Source organism: Vigna unguiculata, chromosome 11 (genome assembly GCF_004118075.2).
Source record: "Vigna unguiculata cultivar IT97K-499-35 chromosome 11, ASM411807v1, whole genome shotgun sequence".
NCBI classification, from domain to species: domain Eukaryota; kingdom Viridiplantae; phylum Streptophyta; class Magnoliopsida; order Fabales; family Fabaceae; genus Vigna; species Vigna unguiculata.
Genome location: NC_040289.1, coordinates 4,501,452 through 4,516,708, shown reverse-complemented (window position 1 = coordinate 4,516,708; position 15,257 = coordinate 4,501,452). Strand labels below are relative to the sequence as shown.

The 15,257-nt window shown below is 32.8% G+C and overlaps 1 protein-coding gene across 1 annotated transcript; it reads left to right on the top strand.

Moving 5' to 3' along the window:
* Positions 1 to 10,062: 10,062 nt before the first annotated feature.
* On the top strand, positions 10,063 to 14,568 carry LOC114169465 (protein DYAD). Its single transcript, XM_028054621.1, has 9 exons — positions 10,063 to 10,077; positions 10,873 to 10,926; positions 11,325 to 11,454; positions 11,720 to 11,820; positions 11,931 to 12,610; positions 12,733 to 13,116; positions 13,214 to 13,331; positions 13,422 to 13,505; positions 13,800 to 14,568. The coding sequence occupies exons 1-9, from the start codon at positions 10,063 to 10,065 to the stop codon at positions 14,391 to 14,393; spliced, it is 2,160 nt and encodes a 719-aa protein (XP_027910422.1). The 3' UTR covers positions 14,394 to 14,568.
* The last annotated feature ends 689 nt before the right edge of the window (positions 14,569 to 15,257 follow it).

Sequence of the window (15,257 nt, the reverse complement as noted above, 5' to 3'; positions counted from 1 at the left end):
CATCTATCTCTAAACGTGTTTAATCTCAAGCATACATATCATCAAGGGGTTTTCATACTGTCTTTGTAAATTTATTTTCTCAAACATCCAAGGTAGAAACATCCACTATATAACCACAATGTCTAATAACTCATTATACGATATTAGCCACAAATGACCTACTAGACGACCCAAAGTTTAGTGTCCATTAGATGACCTAGAGTTTAGTGTCCATTAGACGACCTTAACTTTGAATTTAGCTATATTGTAGTATTTATTCCCCTTATGCTCTTATACATGAGAATGATTATTCCATACCATTCCAACATTCTCCAAGTACTTCCTGGAATATTTCATATTGTATCAATCGATCCTCGTATGTGTATAAAAAGTAAGTTTAAGACAATTACCTCTGAGAATGAATCATTCATAACAAGAACGCCCAATTTTTCTTGTTATTTAGCATGACATCAAACATACAATTTTCACTTCTTAATTCATATTACAAAATTCATAGGTTATCATGAAAACCATTCACAATATCATACAATACACCCAATCAAACAATAACACATCACATACATATACATTTTGCCCAAAACACATACTCAAGTTAGCTTCCCTTACTTGGAAGTTAGCTCTACAAGTTCTACTGCCCAAATTCTTAGGGCACCAAATGCAACAACTATTCTTTCCAAAATTCCTCTAAACTTTGATTTATCTAGCAATAATTCTACTCACTCCCGTGAAGAACTTCTATTTCTTAAATCTCATGATTTTTCCAAAAAATACTTATTTTGACCAACCCTCACTTATATAGAGAAATGCCAAGCAAGGCTCTAATATATTTCTACGACATGAAATAAAATTCTTATTTTTCCTTAATATTCCACTATTATCCACCTACTTTTCCCTCGTTCCTCTTGATGTGTTTTAAATACGTTTCACATGGCCATGTTGCATCTGAACACACTTTTCTCGAAGACACTTGTAATCCATTTCTTGAGAATTTTCTTATTGCCATGACAAAATCTACTAGGTTATATTGATTTGTTCACTCACTATTCTTTGACATTAGAAACCCCTTTTTATTATCAGACGTCTAGTGCCTCTTTCATACGTCTATTCCATGTCTGCCTTATCCTTCCTTTCTTCTTTTCTAAACTCAATACTAGACTCGTCTAATCCATTTACTTGCCTATGTGTTTTCTCATGTTGATTCATCTAACAACTTACTCTTATGAGACATGCTCAAACTCTTTTAATATGTTTTCACTTATAAAACTCTCATGTCTTACAATATGTACTATCTAATCACTATGTTTGTGTTTTGATGAATGTTTTTAACATAATTTGAGGAAACACAAATCAAAATTGTATGATGGAACAAGGTTTGTTTACAATGTTGAATGTGATGAAGCAACGAAACTTCAAAAAGATAATTTTTTTTGTCATGTGAAATGTATTTATTTACATGATGATGCAATTGGTCATAAGGAACAAACTTTTTTACTTAACCATAACTTGCAACGAGATTTATATATAAATTTGATGAATAGAGGAATCTTAAATAATATTAAATAAATAGATGTTTATAAAATAGAACAAGCATATTTATATTCAATTTTATAAATGAAAAATTTACTTTCATTGTAAAAATATGTTTAAATAGCAGTTTTTATTGTTGAGACTATTCAACGCAAATAAGCTAAGGGTGTGAATAATAAGAAAAAATAATAATAAAAGAAGGAAAGAGGAACTTGAGTCCCATCAAACCGCTTTGGAAGGCTCCAATTTTCAACCTAGCACAACCAAAAAGTCAAACAAAGACTTAGAAAGCATCAACAAGCATATAAAATGTGTTCACAATTTTAGACCACTAAGATAATTTCTTTTATTTGAATATTGAAATTCAAATTTCCCTCAAAGAACTTTGTAATTTTGCCTAACTAATTTAGACCACTATGTTAGATTTGCATTTCACTTTAAAAACATTTGAATTTTATCTACATTTAGCCTGAGGGACACCTTTTTACTATAAATAGTCACTTATTTTTCTTTGTAAGCAACTTATGGATATATAAACTACAAGAAATTAGCTTATTATCTACGTCAAATTTTCGTAGGTAATGTATTATTATCTACGAATTACCTACGACGCATATTTCGTAGATATTGAGCTGGTAGGTAACTTTATCTACGAAAATAAGTTTCGTAGATAACTTATCTACGAATATTATCTACGAAATTGGAGCATCCATAATTATCTACAAAAATTTTTGTCAAAACTTTTTTCATCCAATAGTCGAATCACCTACGAAATATTTTGTAGATAAATTACGTATGAAAATTTTCACAGATAACTACCTACAAAAACCAGCGTAGGTAAATTACCTACAAAGAATTTCGTAGATAACTCAAATATAAAAAAATTAAAACATTCTAAAATCCTTTCAATATATATATATATATATATATATATATATATATATTTTAAAAATCATTTTAAAAGTGTATAATGCTTAGCTAAGTGGTAGAGCATTTGCCTACTTTCTAAAAGGTTTGAGATTGAACCCAATTGGCTATTTTTATTAACACTATAATTAAATATCCACATTATGAAAAAAAAAAACAAATAACAACTAACTCTTTCAAATAATAAAAGTATAAATGGCTATTTTTATTAGCACTATAATTAAATATCCACATTATGAAAAAAAAAACAAATAACAACTAACTCTCTCAAATAATAAAATAATAAAAGTATAAACAACAACATGTACTGCTACCTCACTCACGTAAATAAATCTCACGTGCTTCATTTAAGACCAAACACAATGAATAATATGCCAAGGGTATTGCCTTCAATATCTTCATATGTGCTGCTGCTCGTGACATCAAGAATATTTTTCAATTTCCTTTTTCAAGCCTTCAATATTGACAAGCAAAAATATTAAGTAAATAGGAAGTAAACGTAAAAATATTTTTAAATTGAAACAAAAAAAAATTCCAGAAACTTCAACATGAAACAAAAATATATAATATTTTCTCAACCAAAAAGCATCTTAGCTTTTCATTTTCAAACTGAATGATGACAATTGTCTTCAATGGAAGCAGTACGACATAACTATCAGTGGGTACATAGTACAACTGCATGTCTCAGGTTGCAACTTTAGTCCTTAATCTCTCCATATCCAGATTTTCCTTCTCTCCGTTTTCACTCAAACATGTGGTAAGAAATAATGTCAGACAAAAGATCATTTCAAAAGATGAACTTTCAAATAGTCAATTTATGTATGTCCGAATGATCATGAGTGGTGGAAAATTTTGAAGCCATGCACGCAACTTGAACTCTTAGAGGTTTGAAATGGTCACTGGTTGAAAAAGCATTACTCTTCAATTAGCAAAAGTAGTATAGAAGAGGCAATAATAGTGAAAATTTACTTATCCATCGAAACATAACCATCCATGGCATGCTAACACCAGGTCAAAAGATACATGTAGTTGGCACAAAATCAATCCTTGTGGCGACAGGATCATCATTACCCGGTCATGGCGACAACATTATTTCTGCCCTATAAACCCAATTCTTCATTTACAACAAGTAATGTTTAGCTATATGGCAACATCAGGATCCAACCTTCTCTGGATAGCAGCAACAACCTATAGTGATAAAACAACAACTAGTTTTAGCTGAGTCTTAAAAGCTAAAATCAGATCTCAAAATAGGAAATTATCATGTAATTATGACCTTGAAGTTTCCCAGCTTGTACTGATAAGCCATCTCCTCCCTAAGTTGAGCTTGCTCTTTCATTGCCTGCGCTTGTAAATTATTGCATGCCAACATTACAAAAGAACCTTGCCATTGAAAAAAATGACTAGATATCCTAATAAAACTGCAAAAGCTATCCATTTTTGTTTTCTTTCATAATTGGTGTTGTTGACAAAAAAGCATGCATAAAACATCGTGATCACTTTATACCAGTGAATTATGCATAAAATAATTAATTATAATGATAATGACTCTATATATATAGTTAGTAGTCAATGTATTAGGGTTGAACAATTTCTAGTGTCAACATCTTGAATTATGGATGTCGACCAATTTTCAGTCATTGAAGTAAATGATAGGAGACACCATTCATGTGAACGTTGTTAGCTTACAACTACCAAATTTAGATACTATTCTGTACTAGTAAGGTATTGAAAAACATGCACCGTGTCAAAGAAAAATATAGGCGATCTCCTATATTTTTATAGTTGCTTCTCATTCCTCTCCTTTCATCTTCATCACAGTAACCCTTCTCGTTAATCTCCTATGTTTATAACTAAACTATGTCACATACTTTTCTTAAGTAACAAACTTCTCCATCACTACCTCATTTGAGTTTAGTAACTAATTAGATGATACCTTCAATTCAGATAGGTCGTAGAAACTAATTAGTTTTGTACTAAGAATTGATGTTACTAATAATTTATAAGATTTTTCTTATTTTAGTATATTAAGATGTATTTTCATATGGTAACACAATTATCAAGAATCATAGAGTGAATGTCAGCACACAACTTTACCAGTAAAAGGTTCACCAAAAAGAAGAGTCAGAAGACAAGCAACTAAAAAATACCAATATAGCTCATAAGAGGAAGGACTACAATATTATATGCATTTTGCAAGTTCCAAAGCCAAGCGAAGGTAACTGATATGTAATTAAACATTCCAAGTCACATTATCTAGCACCAAACCCAAAATAAACAAAAAGCTTAAGAATAAACAAAAAGCTTAATTATGTACATGTAACGCACAGTCAATAAAACAAATGAGACTACAAAAAAAGAATAATAATAGGAAAATATATATTAATAATAAATTGTAGGGACAATTCTAATTTCTTTTTAAACATACCAATTATTGTATATGTTCCCTGCTAGCAGAACATAAAACAACACTGCACCAATTGGATTCCCCAACCTCATCATGCTGCTTAGTACATCGTAGTGCTTGAGACCGAAAACTTCAGAAACTGTGGGGATCATCACGGAGATTTGCACACCATAATAGACACCCAGGAATGCATCTACAGGGTAAAGGGTTCCATTGAAAGCATAGGCAAACAAAAGGTATACAATGAGCATAATTGTTTGCGTGCACGACATCCACGCGGTCCTTGGAACTGTTCTTGCCTGAAAAACGTCAAAAAACATGGATTAAGAAGTATCACTCCAAAGAAGTATCAATACTTAGTCATCTATTGATATTGTAACTTATGTAGGTAAACATTATATGTACAAACAATTTTCTCAGCATGAGTAAGTGTCACTCACCTGACCAAATGTTATGATACAACTCCTCCACCAAGCCGCCCCAGAAAATTGCAAAAGCTAAAAATTGAAAGCAAGGTGGTGATGTCTTCCTCCCCTCTACAATACCTATTTGGGCCAGATTATTGAGAACAAACATAATTAGTGAGAAAACATCAATCGTTGCAGGTAATGTTGCTGAAAGGAGTAAGGATAATTTTTATAGGAGCCTTAAGAAACAAAATGGAGTTAGACACTTAACGTTCTTCAAATTTGATTGCTTCTTTCTCTTCCTTAAATGAATCTATCCTCTTCACTACCATAAAATTTACCCCAAATAGAGAATAAAGACACTCAACACGTCACCTGAAACATCAAGCATCGTTGAGAAGACGAAGATTCATTGCTGCAACTGAATTTGCTTCACGAAAGTTAGGGTTCCAATGAGATAAGATTGGTGACCCAAAATGATATTACTGAGTAGCGAAATAGAACAAAGGAATTTTGTGCGAAAATGGAGTTAAGGATTGCAGACAATACCTTGTAATTTCACTACCTTCAATGAAATGGGTTAGACGGTACCAAAGACCCAGACAACACGAACAGTGCAAACGATGGCGATTCGATCAGTGACTTCCTCCATTGAACCATAAGTTCTTCCTCTACATTATTTTCTCTTTTCTGCCTTTCAAGTTTTAAATTATTCCTGTCCTTTTTCTATGTTTCGGTCATATTTATATTTCATGTTTTGTTTGTTCATCTTCTCTTCTTGGAAGGAAGTTTTCACACTTGTGTAATTCTACAAATAACACTCATATCTAGTTGTAAGCTTCTAAGAACTTACATTCTATTTAATTATTTTTGCTCTTGTATTCATTATTTTGTTTTTGTTCTTATGTACAAACTTTAACACATACTGAATGCTCTAGTGCAAAAATAGCTTTCCATAAAATCTTAAATTTTTCTCTTTCCTTCTTCGCGCAACACTCACTTCACACTCACTACACTTCAGAGTTCTCTCTTCTTGTTTCACTTTCACAATAATGCCCAATTTTTGTTGTCGTCGTGCCCTAATGTTGTTGTCGTTGTTGGGCCATGGGTTGCTCTCGCTGTCGTGCCCTAGTGTTGCTCTTGCGTGTCGTTCTTGTCGTTGTTTACGCATCTCTATCGTTATGCTCTTATTTTTTCTCTATTTTAGGGTGTTAGGGAAATATTTAGAAGGTCAATCTTGAACCCTAATATCTTACATTAAATTTTTTTATTTAAAAAAATTCTCAATCAAAGAAAAAAAATCCAACAAGAATGCCTGAACCAAAACAAAGAAAACCTCAAATTCCAAAACCTAATATTCTGTCGGAGATGAGAAGACGGGGTGCTGGTCAGGATGACTTCTCCGTGATGTAGTGGCAAGGGGTTTAGGGGCGACGAGCTCAAGCTAGGATGTTTAGGGGCAAAGTTGGAGACACTTAGTCAGACAAGGGTTTTATGGCAGAAGGTGAGTGCGAAGAGTACTCATGGTGGTGAGTAGGAATGTCGAATATAATGGTGCGTACAGGTGCGAGCTTCGACGAAGGTGACCCCTAATTCGACAAGTTCTAATACTGGTGAGCTTGCAACATGCTTGAGCGTAGGAGGAACAACCAACGACTGAGGCGAAGGCTAACTAGATGCTTTAGTGAGGGTTAGGTGGTGGGTTGTGTTGACGCCATTCATGGGCAACGCTAGCTAGAAGCTCACTGGAATCTGGAAACAGGAACCTAAGGCTTTAATGCTCGCTAGCGCCGATAATGGTGAACAAGTCTAAACAAAGGTGGTTCTGGTGAGGGTTTGATGGACGCTAGAGAAGGTGGGTTGGTGCTTATTCTACCCATGGGAGGAGAAGAGAAGGAAGAGTTGAATGGGGAAGACGGAGACCCCTGCGTCAGTGTGTGTTGGTTTTTCTCTTCCCAAGTAGACTTTTTATGTCGGGTCTAGAACAAACATAGAATGTGCATTTTCTATGCCGATTTTTCCAAAACAGACATAGAAAGTGAAAATTTTCTATATTGCACGTATTTATGCTTGTTCTAGAATCGATATAGAAAATCTTTTTTAATTCACATAAAAAGGTTTTCCTTCCCTAGTGATCATATGGATTAAATTCATGTTTACTGATCATCATCTTTAAAAATCATGTTGTTCGTATTTTGAATCCTAAAAGTAAAAATGGAAACAAAAATCAATTTTCTTATAATAATCAAGCTAAGACATAAGTTCATACTCATCATTCCATTCGTGATACACTTTTGGAGTATGTTTCAATGAAGTCTTAAGTTGACAGATAATAGCGTAGGAGAAGCTTTCAATTATTTGCAAGTTGAGAAAAACAACTTCAATTGTCTTTTCACTAGCCATAAAGATTATTTGTTAGTATGTATAATGATTGCATGATTATTCGTACTATCGTATTTAAGTAAAATTATAAGAACCAATACACTAGAATAACATGATATTTGCTCTCAAATCACTACTTTTGTACACACAATAGTATTAGTTAATGCAATTTTATAGAATTTTATTTATTTCAATGAGTTATTTCTTTGTTTTCATTTTAGTGAGTTGTTTTTATTTTTATCCTCTTCAACTTTTGAAACACATGTTCAATTATTATCATTTCTAAGTAAATGAACCTTAATTTTTATAAATAAATAAAAAATTTTGACCCACTTTTAATCCACCATTCCAATCACCCTTTAATTATCTATCTTGATTATTTTTAGTCATGTAATATGATAATCTAAGGATAATTGAAATGGAATGATAGGTTAAAAACGAGTCAAAATGTCATTATGAAAAAGAAATTATCTACGAGTATTTTCATCTTTTACTCTTTTTTTTTCAAAATTTGAAATAGTATTATGCTATATTATTATGAGTTATCCCTACTTCTAGATCTTCTTTTAACTAATTACATTTTATAGTAAAGTCTGTTTATATATTCATTAATGGTACTTTATCGGGATTTAATAGATCTTTTAGTTTATAAATGTAGGATAAATTTGTAGGAGAGTCTTCCATCATTTGGAGATATTAAGAAAAATAACTTTTTCTTTTTCTTTTCTTTTCCTAGCATGAAATTATATTATCTAAATAACATTAAGAAGCAATATACTAAAACAAAAAGGCTCGTGCTCTGAAATTACTAAACTTGTGTTTGGTTATACCACATTGACAAAAAGATGAATGACAATTTTATCTATTTCCTCGTGTGTTTCAATTTATTAGTAAACATTAAGCAATGAAATAAATAATAAATATAAAACATTGAACGGTTTGGACTGAGTTGGTTTTCAACTCCTAAAGCATCGATCAACGGAAGCAAAAAGTATGATTTGATAACAAAAAATTATGATGTGAAATAATAAAAGTGATGACAATATTTTTTTTCTATAAATAACATATGAAATATTTTCCATGAAATATATAATAAACTATAATATAGCCTTCACCTTTTATAAGATGTTTCTTAACTTTCATAGTGCATAGAATAAATAAATATATAATTTAGTTGAAGGACAGATCATAACTTATAAAAGTAATTTAAAGAGGAGAAATATATTTAACTTTAATTTTAAATATTCTAAATCTATTTAGAGTACAACATTTATTAAATTTAAATCCTTACTTTTATCATTTAATTTTTTACTATATGAATCATTTTAACTTATTTATTGAAAATTAAAAAATAGCTTCTTTTGTTCCCACACCTCTTATTTGTCATATTCAAGTTAATTAATCATCAGAAAATTAACCATATTAACATATCATATTATATTAATATGTAATAGATCTGCACACAAAAAAATAGCATATGAATAAATGACATGATGTTATATATATATATATATATATATATATATATATATATATATATATATATATATATATATATATATATATATATATATATATATATATATATATATATAACATCCTACTTTATGTTTTATATATATTTTCTGTCTTTTTTAAATTTTCTGTTTTTGTCACCATACCTAAAATGAACACCCAATTAACTCTAAAAATGTTTATAAAGAAATCTGTTGTAACTTACAATAACCCGCACTGTAACATTGTTATTAATTATGTAATAATACAACCTAATCTTTTATGACTTTGAAATTATAGTGCAATTACAAAACATTCACTTTAACATAAATGGAAACTTGTTTGTCTTAACATTGTTTAATAATTATTTAAAATTATGTTCTTTATTTTTTCTGTTTTTTTAATGCAAATTCACAATAACATCAAGAACGTGTAAACTTTACTAATCAATCCCCTTATGCATTCAGAGTTTTTAACACTGTTACAAAACTTATGCCCACGTGTCGCTATTCTATTGGCTGTTCATCACCTTCTATTGAAACCTTGTATCACACGGGAACTATGCATGATGCAGTAGGGGCATTAAGGTATTTTCACATAGAATCGTAATCATCACATTTCCTTGCTCTCATTACGTGCGTTCACCCGCATAACAAATTTTCGCTCCAACATTATATATTTATATTTACCTGTTTCTCGTGAAACAAACAGTGAAAAGAAAATGTTTTTCAAATCCACTTTCAGCAAAAAACCAAAACCTCACTGAAGAACGCTAATGCTCCAACTCTCATCAATTCTTCTTCGCGTTCTTCGTTCCTTTTTCTCTTTCAATTATTCACCGATCGTCTTCTCGGATCGTGTGGATCGTGTCGATCACCATTTTCGCGTTGCTGTTTTTCAACTCTTGATCACATGAAGATGGCGATTGAACGAGTGAGTAGTAGATTCAGTGAAAAAAAATGCTGAATCGCTGCATTGATCATCGATTTTTTTATTTGGCGTGAAGAATCGTGTTTCTAGCTAGTTCATTTTGAAATGCTGAAAGCGACGAGGATGAATGTTGATCAGCGTCAACGTTCTTTGATCGCTGTTTGTTTTGATTTCGCAGAAGAAAACAACGTGAATCGTGTTTATATTTGTTCGTTTTCGAAATTGAAAACGCGAATATTAAACGGAGTTATTTTTCCGACCCATTTAATTCGTTTTCGAGATTTTAGTGAACTATTGTTCATTCGTTTTGCTGCTTCAGAACGATCAGTGTACGAACTTAGCGTTTTGCTAATGCTTTTGTTGGTGATTCAGATTCAGTACCTTCCAGTTCATTAATTGAATTGCATGTTGCTCGATGAAGCAGCAAATCGACATTCTCTGTTCAAGCACTGATAAAACCAGCTTTTGCATTAATTTCGTTTCATGATTGGTCTGTGTCCCCTATTTAATTCTTTACCGTATTAAGAACTGTTTGATTGATAGTTTCACATTCATCATATTAATTCACTTAGCATAATTGGTACTTTTATTTTGTTTTCTCTAATACAAATGATTAATTTATAAGCGCATATATGTGTCTGTTAATTTGTTTTTTTTAAAAGCTTTCCTTATTCTTAATTTTGTTCCGAAGTTTGTCCAAGCCTAATTGTTGATGCTTTGTTTTATTTATTTTATGCGGTGAAATTAATTGTTAGATGTTAGTTACTGTTAATAATGTTGTTGCTGTGTTTTGTGCAGATTGTGGAGCAAAGTCCGTGTGGTTTTGTTGCTGGAACAGATGAAGAAGATATGGTCTCTTTCTTTCTTACCCATTTCACGGTCAAAAAGTATAACACGCGCGCGCATTTTTCTGTTAAATATATATTCATATAAGTCTTTTTTCCATAGTTACGCGATCCTTATGGGATCCTGTGTGCTTAACGAACAATATCGCCGCATGCACGCACGCAATGCAGCGTTGATAAAAAAGATAAATGATTACATTTGCTTTTTTCACGCACGTACATTTTCTCTCTCCTGCAAATATTTAGTATTTTATCATGATAACATTGATAATTGTTTATCTGCGTAACGTGAAATAAAGATTGGTTGGAATTATATTTCTAATAATTTCTCATAATAAAGAAGAACACTTAAATTTATTCTGTTATTATGTGACAATTATGATTATATATTACATGGTTTTGTAGAGGAGTTCGCACTTGAAGAGGCATGAAAAGAGCGATGCCCACGTCGACGAAGATAGAAGCAAAAAGAGCCCATGTTTGGACAAACATGTTCTGCTGTTTCCACCTGCCTCTGAATCAACTAGCGCTATAGGTAACATCCCTTTTTCGGTACAAATAGGTAACTGGCATTTGTGTGGGCCTATTATAAACCTTTTGGTAAGTCTTAAATTGGAAGGGAAATAATTTTCTCTTAGTTTTTTGTTTTCAATAATATTGGTCTTCTATTTGTTATCGAAGATAAGAAATAAATGAAAGAATAATAGCGGTTGATTTTCTTTTTACTGTGGTATTGTTATATAAATATTTTCATTATATATTTTCCGAAGGCACTATAGTAAAAACTGTCGGTATTGCAGGGGCATGGGAGCATTTTAAAGTGGGTCTATTTCATGAAATTGATCACAGCAGGCTCTCACCAATATCCCCAGTGCAACTAAAATCTGTTCGCATTGGAATGGTATTACTATATTACTATATACGTGTATAAAAAGAGAGTTCCTTTTGAACATTGAATAGAAATTCAAAAACATTCTTTTTGGTTTAACGGATAATGTGTGCATTCATTAGGTCAGTGACATAGGGGAGCACTTGGTGTCGTTAAGGTACCCAAGCCTCCAATCACTTCGCATGCACTTCAGCGACCAAAACTTTGGGAAACAGGACGGGAAGACGATCCCTGCACTCGACGAGAAGTACGTGATGGGGATGGACTTCGCCATCAAAGCGCTTTCCAGGAGCATCCCAACGGAGGAATTTGCACAAAGAAGAAACTCTTGGAGCTTCTGGGTCTCTCCTTCTAAAGAAAACATCCAAGACCCCGAGAATCCAGCTCTCAATGATGTCGCAAGGAGCCTCATTTCCAAGCAGGGTTCTTGCTGGACTCAGCTCAAGTTCACAGGGATGATGCAGTGGGGAAAACGCCGGCAAGTTCGGTTCTTGGGCCGCCATGAAGAGGCAAAGGTTCAATCTTTACCGGAACCGTGTAAGGGAAAAGTGGCCAGCGTTGAACTCAGAGAAGGAACTAGTGAGAAGAAAAGGAAGAAAGGCGAAGAGGAAGTGGAGGCTACCAAGGAAGAGTCTTTCGGGGATATGAGGATGACGCGTCAATGTAGGCAAAATCATCAAAACGTTAGTAGCAATGGAGATAAAAAATCTAAGAAAGCAAAGAATGACCCCAAGAAGCAACAAATCGTGCTTTACAACAAAAACAAACGGAAAATCTCTATTGGAAGATGGTCTGCTGAGAGGTATATAATAATTTTTATCCAAATGATAGTATTGTAAGCTTAAATCTAGTATAGTAATCAGTTCAATGTTTTCTTGCATGGCTCAAATATAAATTGCTTTTTGTTGCCTCGCATATGTGAAGGTATATGATGGCAGAGGAGAACATGTTAAAGGTTATGAAAGAAAAAAGAGCTGTGTATGGGAACCCAATATTGAGGCCAGATTTGAGATCAGAAGCACGAAAGTATATTGGTGATACGGGTCTGCTTGATCATTTGCTGAAGCACATGGCTGGAAAAGTGGCACCCGGAGGAGTTGAGAGATTCCGACGGCGACACAATGCTGAGGGCGCAATGGAATACTGGTTAGAGAGTGCTGATCTTGTTGAAATGAGGAAGGAAGCAGGGGTACAAGACCCTTACTGGACTCCGTCCCCTGGATGGAAGCTTGGGGACAGCATTTCACAAGATTACGTTACTGGCAGTGAGCTAAGAGAGATCAAAGAAGAAATACTCAAGTTGAAACAGTAAAGTCAATGTCTTTATTCATTTTTGTTAAATACTTTCTAGGTTATATATTCCTCTGATTCTGAGCTATTACTGGTTACTCATATTGATGTACAGAGATATGCGAGAGCTCGCAATGAAGAAGGGAGAGGAGACATTGGCCATTGAGACTACTCCTAGCTCATGTTTGTCTAGTCTGAATTCGGAGGACTATGGTTCCTTCGCTCCAAAGGAGGTGAAGCACAGTAGTAGTAATAGGGTTATAACTAATTGCTAATGTGAATAGAAATTGGTCCATTGTAGTTACTTAAATGCTATATTGCAGGAGATTTATGCGGAGTTGGTGAGTAAGAAGGCTAAAATAGAGGAACAATTGAAGGAAATTTCACTGACTCTGAGTTGTATGGAGGTAATATAATCATTATCATTTTCATCTTATTTATAGTCCATGGTTTGAATGATTTTGATAGCAAGGAATGTTGCTAATGATTGGTTTCTTTTCCTTAAAATCTACCGGTTGAGTATCATAGACAGATAACAGACGACAAAAGTGTACAAAATCATGCTTGTTAGTTTGTTATTATTTGTTTCCCTGTCCTTTTCACCCGGATTAATTATTGAGAAATGATAGCCAATGAATTACTTGCCAGATAAAAGGAAATAAAATATTGAGAAGTGATAAATGATGGAATCCTTGATGCAGGAGAAACTTAAAATGCTAAAACCAACAATGGTGGAGGAACAAATAATGTCAGAATCGGAAACACCCCAAGCCTGTTTTCCAGGACCAACATCAGTAAACATAGGAGGTGAGACAAGGAAGGAAAAGAAAAGCTACAAGAACAGAGTAACAAACTCAGCGGATACACAGATGCAGAAAAACAACAGTGAAGCAGAGAACAAGACAGCAAAAATTGAAAGGCTGAAAAGTGGTTTTCAAATATGCAAGCCTCAAGGAACCTTTGTGTGGCCAAATATAGGTGTGTCTCCCCATGTTGTGGGCAACCATGATGACCAAACAGTGGTCCCTACGCCACCATCAGCTTCCTCTTCTACCACCTCAGCCCCAAAGCTGATTTTCAAACCTCAGCCTCAGCACCTACCATTACAAATCCTAACCCGTCCTTCTTCCCCAGTTAAGCCACTTGCAGAGAGGCGCCCTGTGAGCACAGCCACACTGACCCATGTCACTGGGCCATTCTCCCCTCATCTTTCTCCTCCATCAGGTACTCCTTTATCCAAAATCACCACCACCATCACTATTAACCTCAATGAGGCCCCTCTCACCCTAGACTAGTGCTGCCTGCATACTTTTTTATATATATATATTTTAAAGAAACCACACCATTTTGAGTCTCTTGTTGGTATAAATAGATTGAGCAAAAGACTAGGCCAGTTTTTCACTATATTGACAATAGTTTGGAATTGGAAACTCTTTCTGGGTTTATACTATGTATAATTGAAGTTAGATTTTGCAGATGTGCTGTTCAATGAAACTGACTCACATTAAAATTACCCAAGTCGCTCATGATCTATGCATAATTTTTGGAGTAACTTGTCTTTTGCATAAAGTTTTCTCAGGTTTTGTTCAACTGTCTCAATTATTTCTCTATTTTGTTTTTTAAGAAAAAAAATTATACTTTCACTGTTGTAGGTCAGCTAAATTTTAGCATCATTACCTTAAAGATAGTACCAAAATTATATATATATATATATATATATATATATATATATATATATATATATATATATATATATATATATATATATATATATTATTAAACTCTTTTTAGCTCTCACATTTTTTAAGATGACTTGAAATAGCAAAGCTTTTCTTAGCTTAACTACTTGGTCGAGAGACAAAATGCCTTTCTTTTTTTAACTTCTTCAGTCAAGTCGGTAAATTTATAAAATAGGTTATTTTTTCATTGATTATGAAAATTTATAATTTTTATTACTTTTCGACAGTTTTTTTTTTCTTATCGTTTGATTCATATATATATATATATATATATATATATATATATATATATATATATATATATATATATATATTTATAGCATTTATCTTAACATTATTTTTGTTATCAAACTTATTAAAGAAGAAATTAATTTGTGTAATTTATCAAATTATATTCGTAATTAGTTATTGGAGTAATTT

Excerpts from the sequence above, each read along its gene's own strand:
- LOC114169465 (XM_028054621.1), top strand. Across the intron at positions 11,821-11,930 it reads AATCTGTTCGCATTGGAATG|GTCAGTGACATAGGGGAGCA; the intron begins GTATTACTATAT and ends TGCATTCATTAG. Across the intron at positions 12,611-12,732 it reads GGAAGATGGTCTGCTGAGAG|GTATATGATGGCAGAGGAGA; the intron begins GTATATAATAAT and ends GCATATGTGAAG.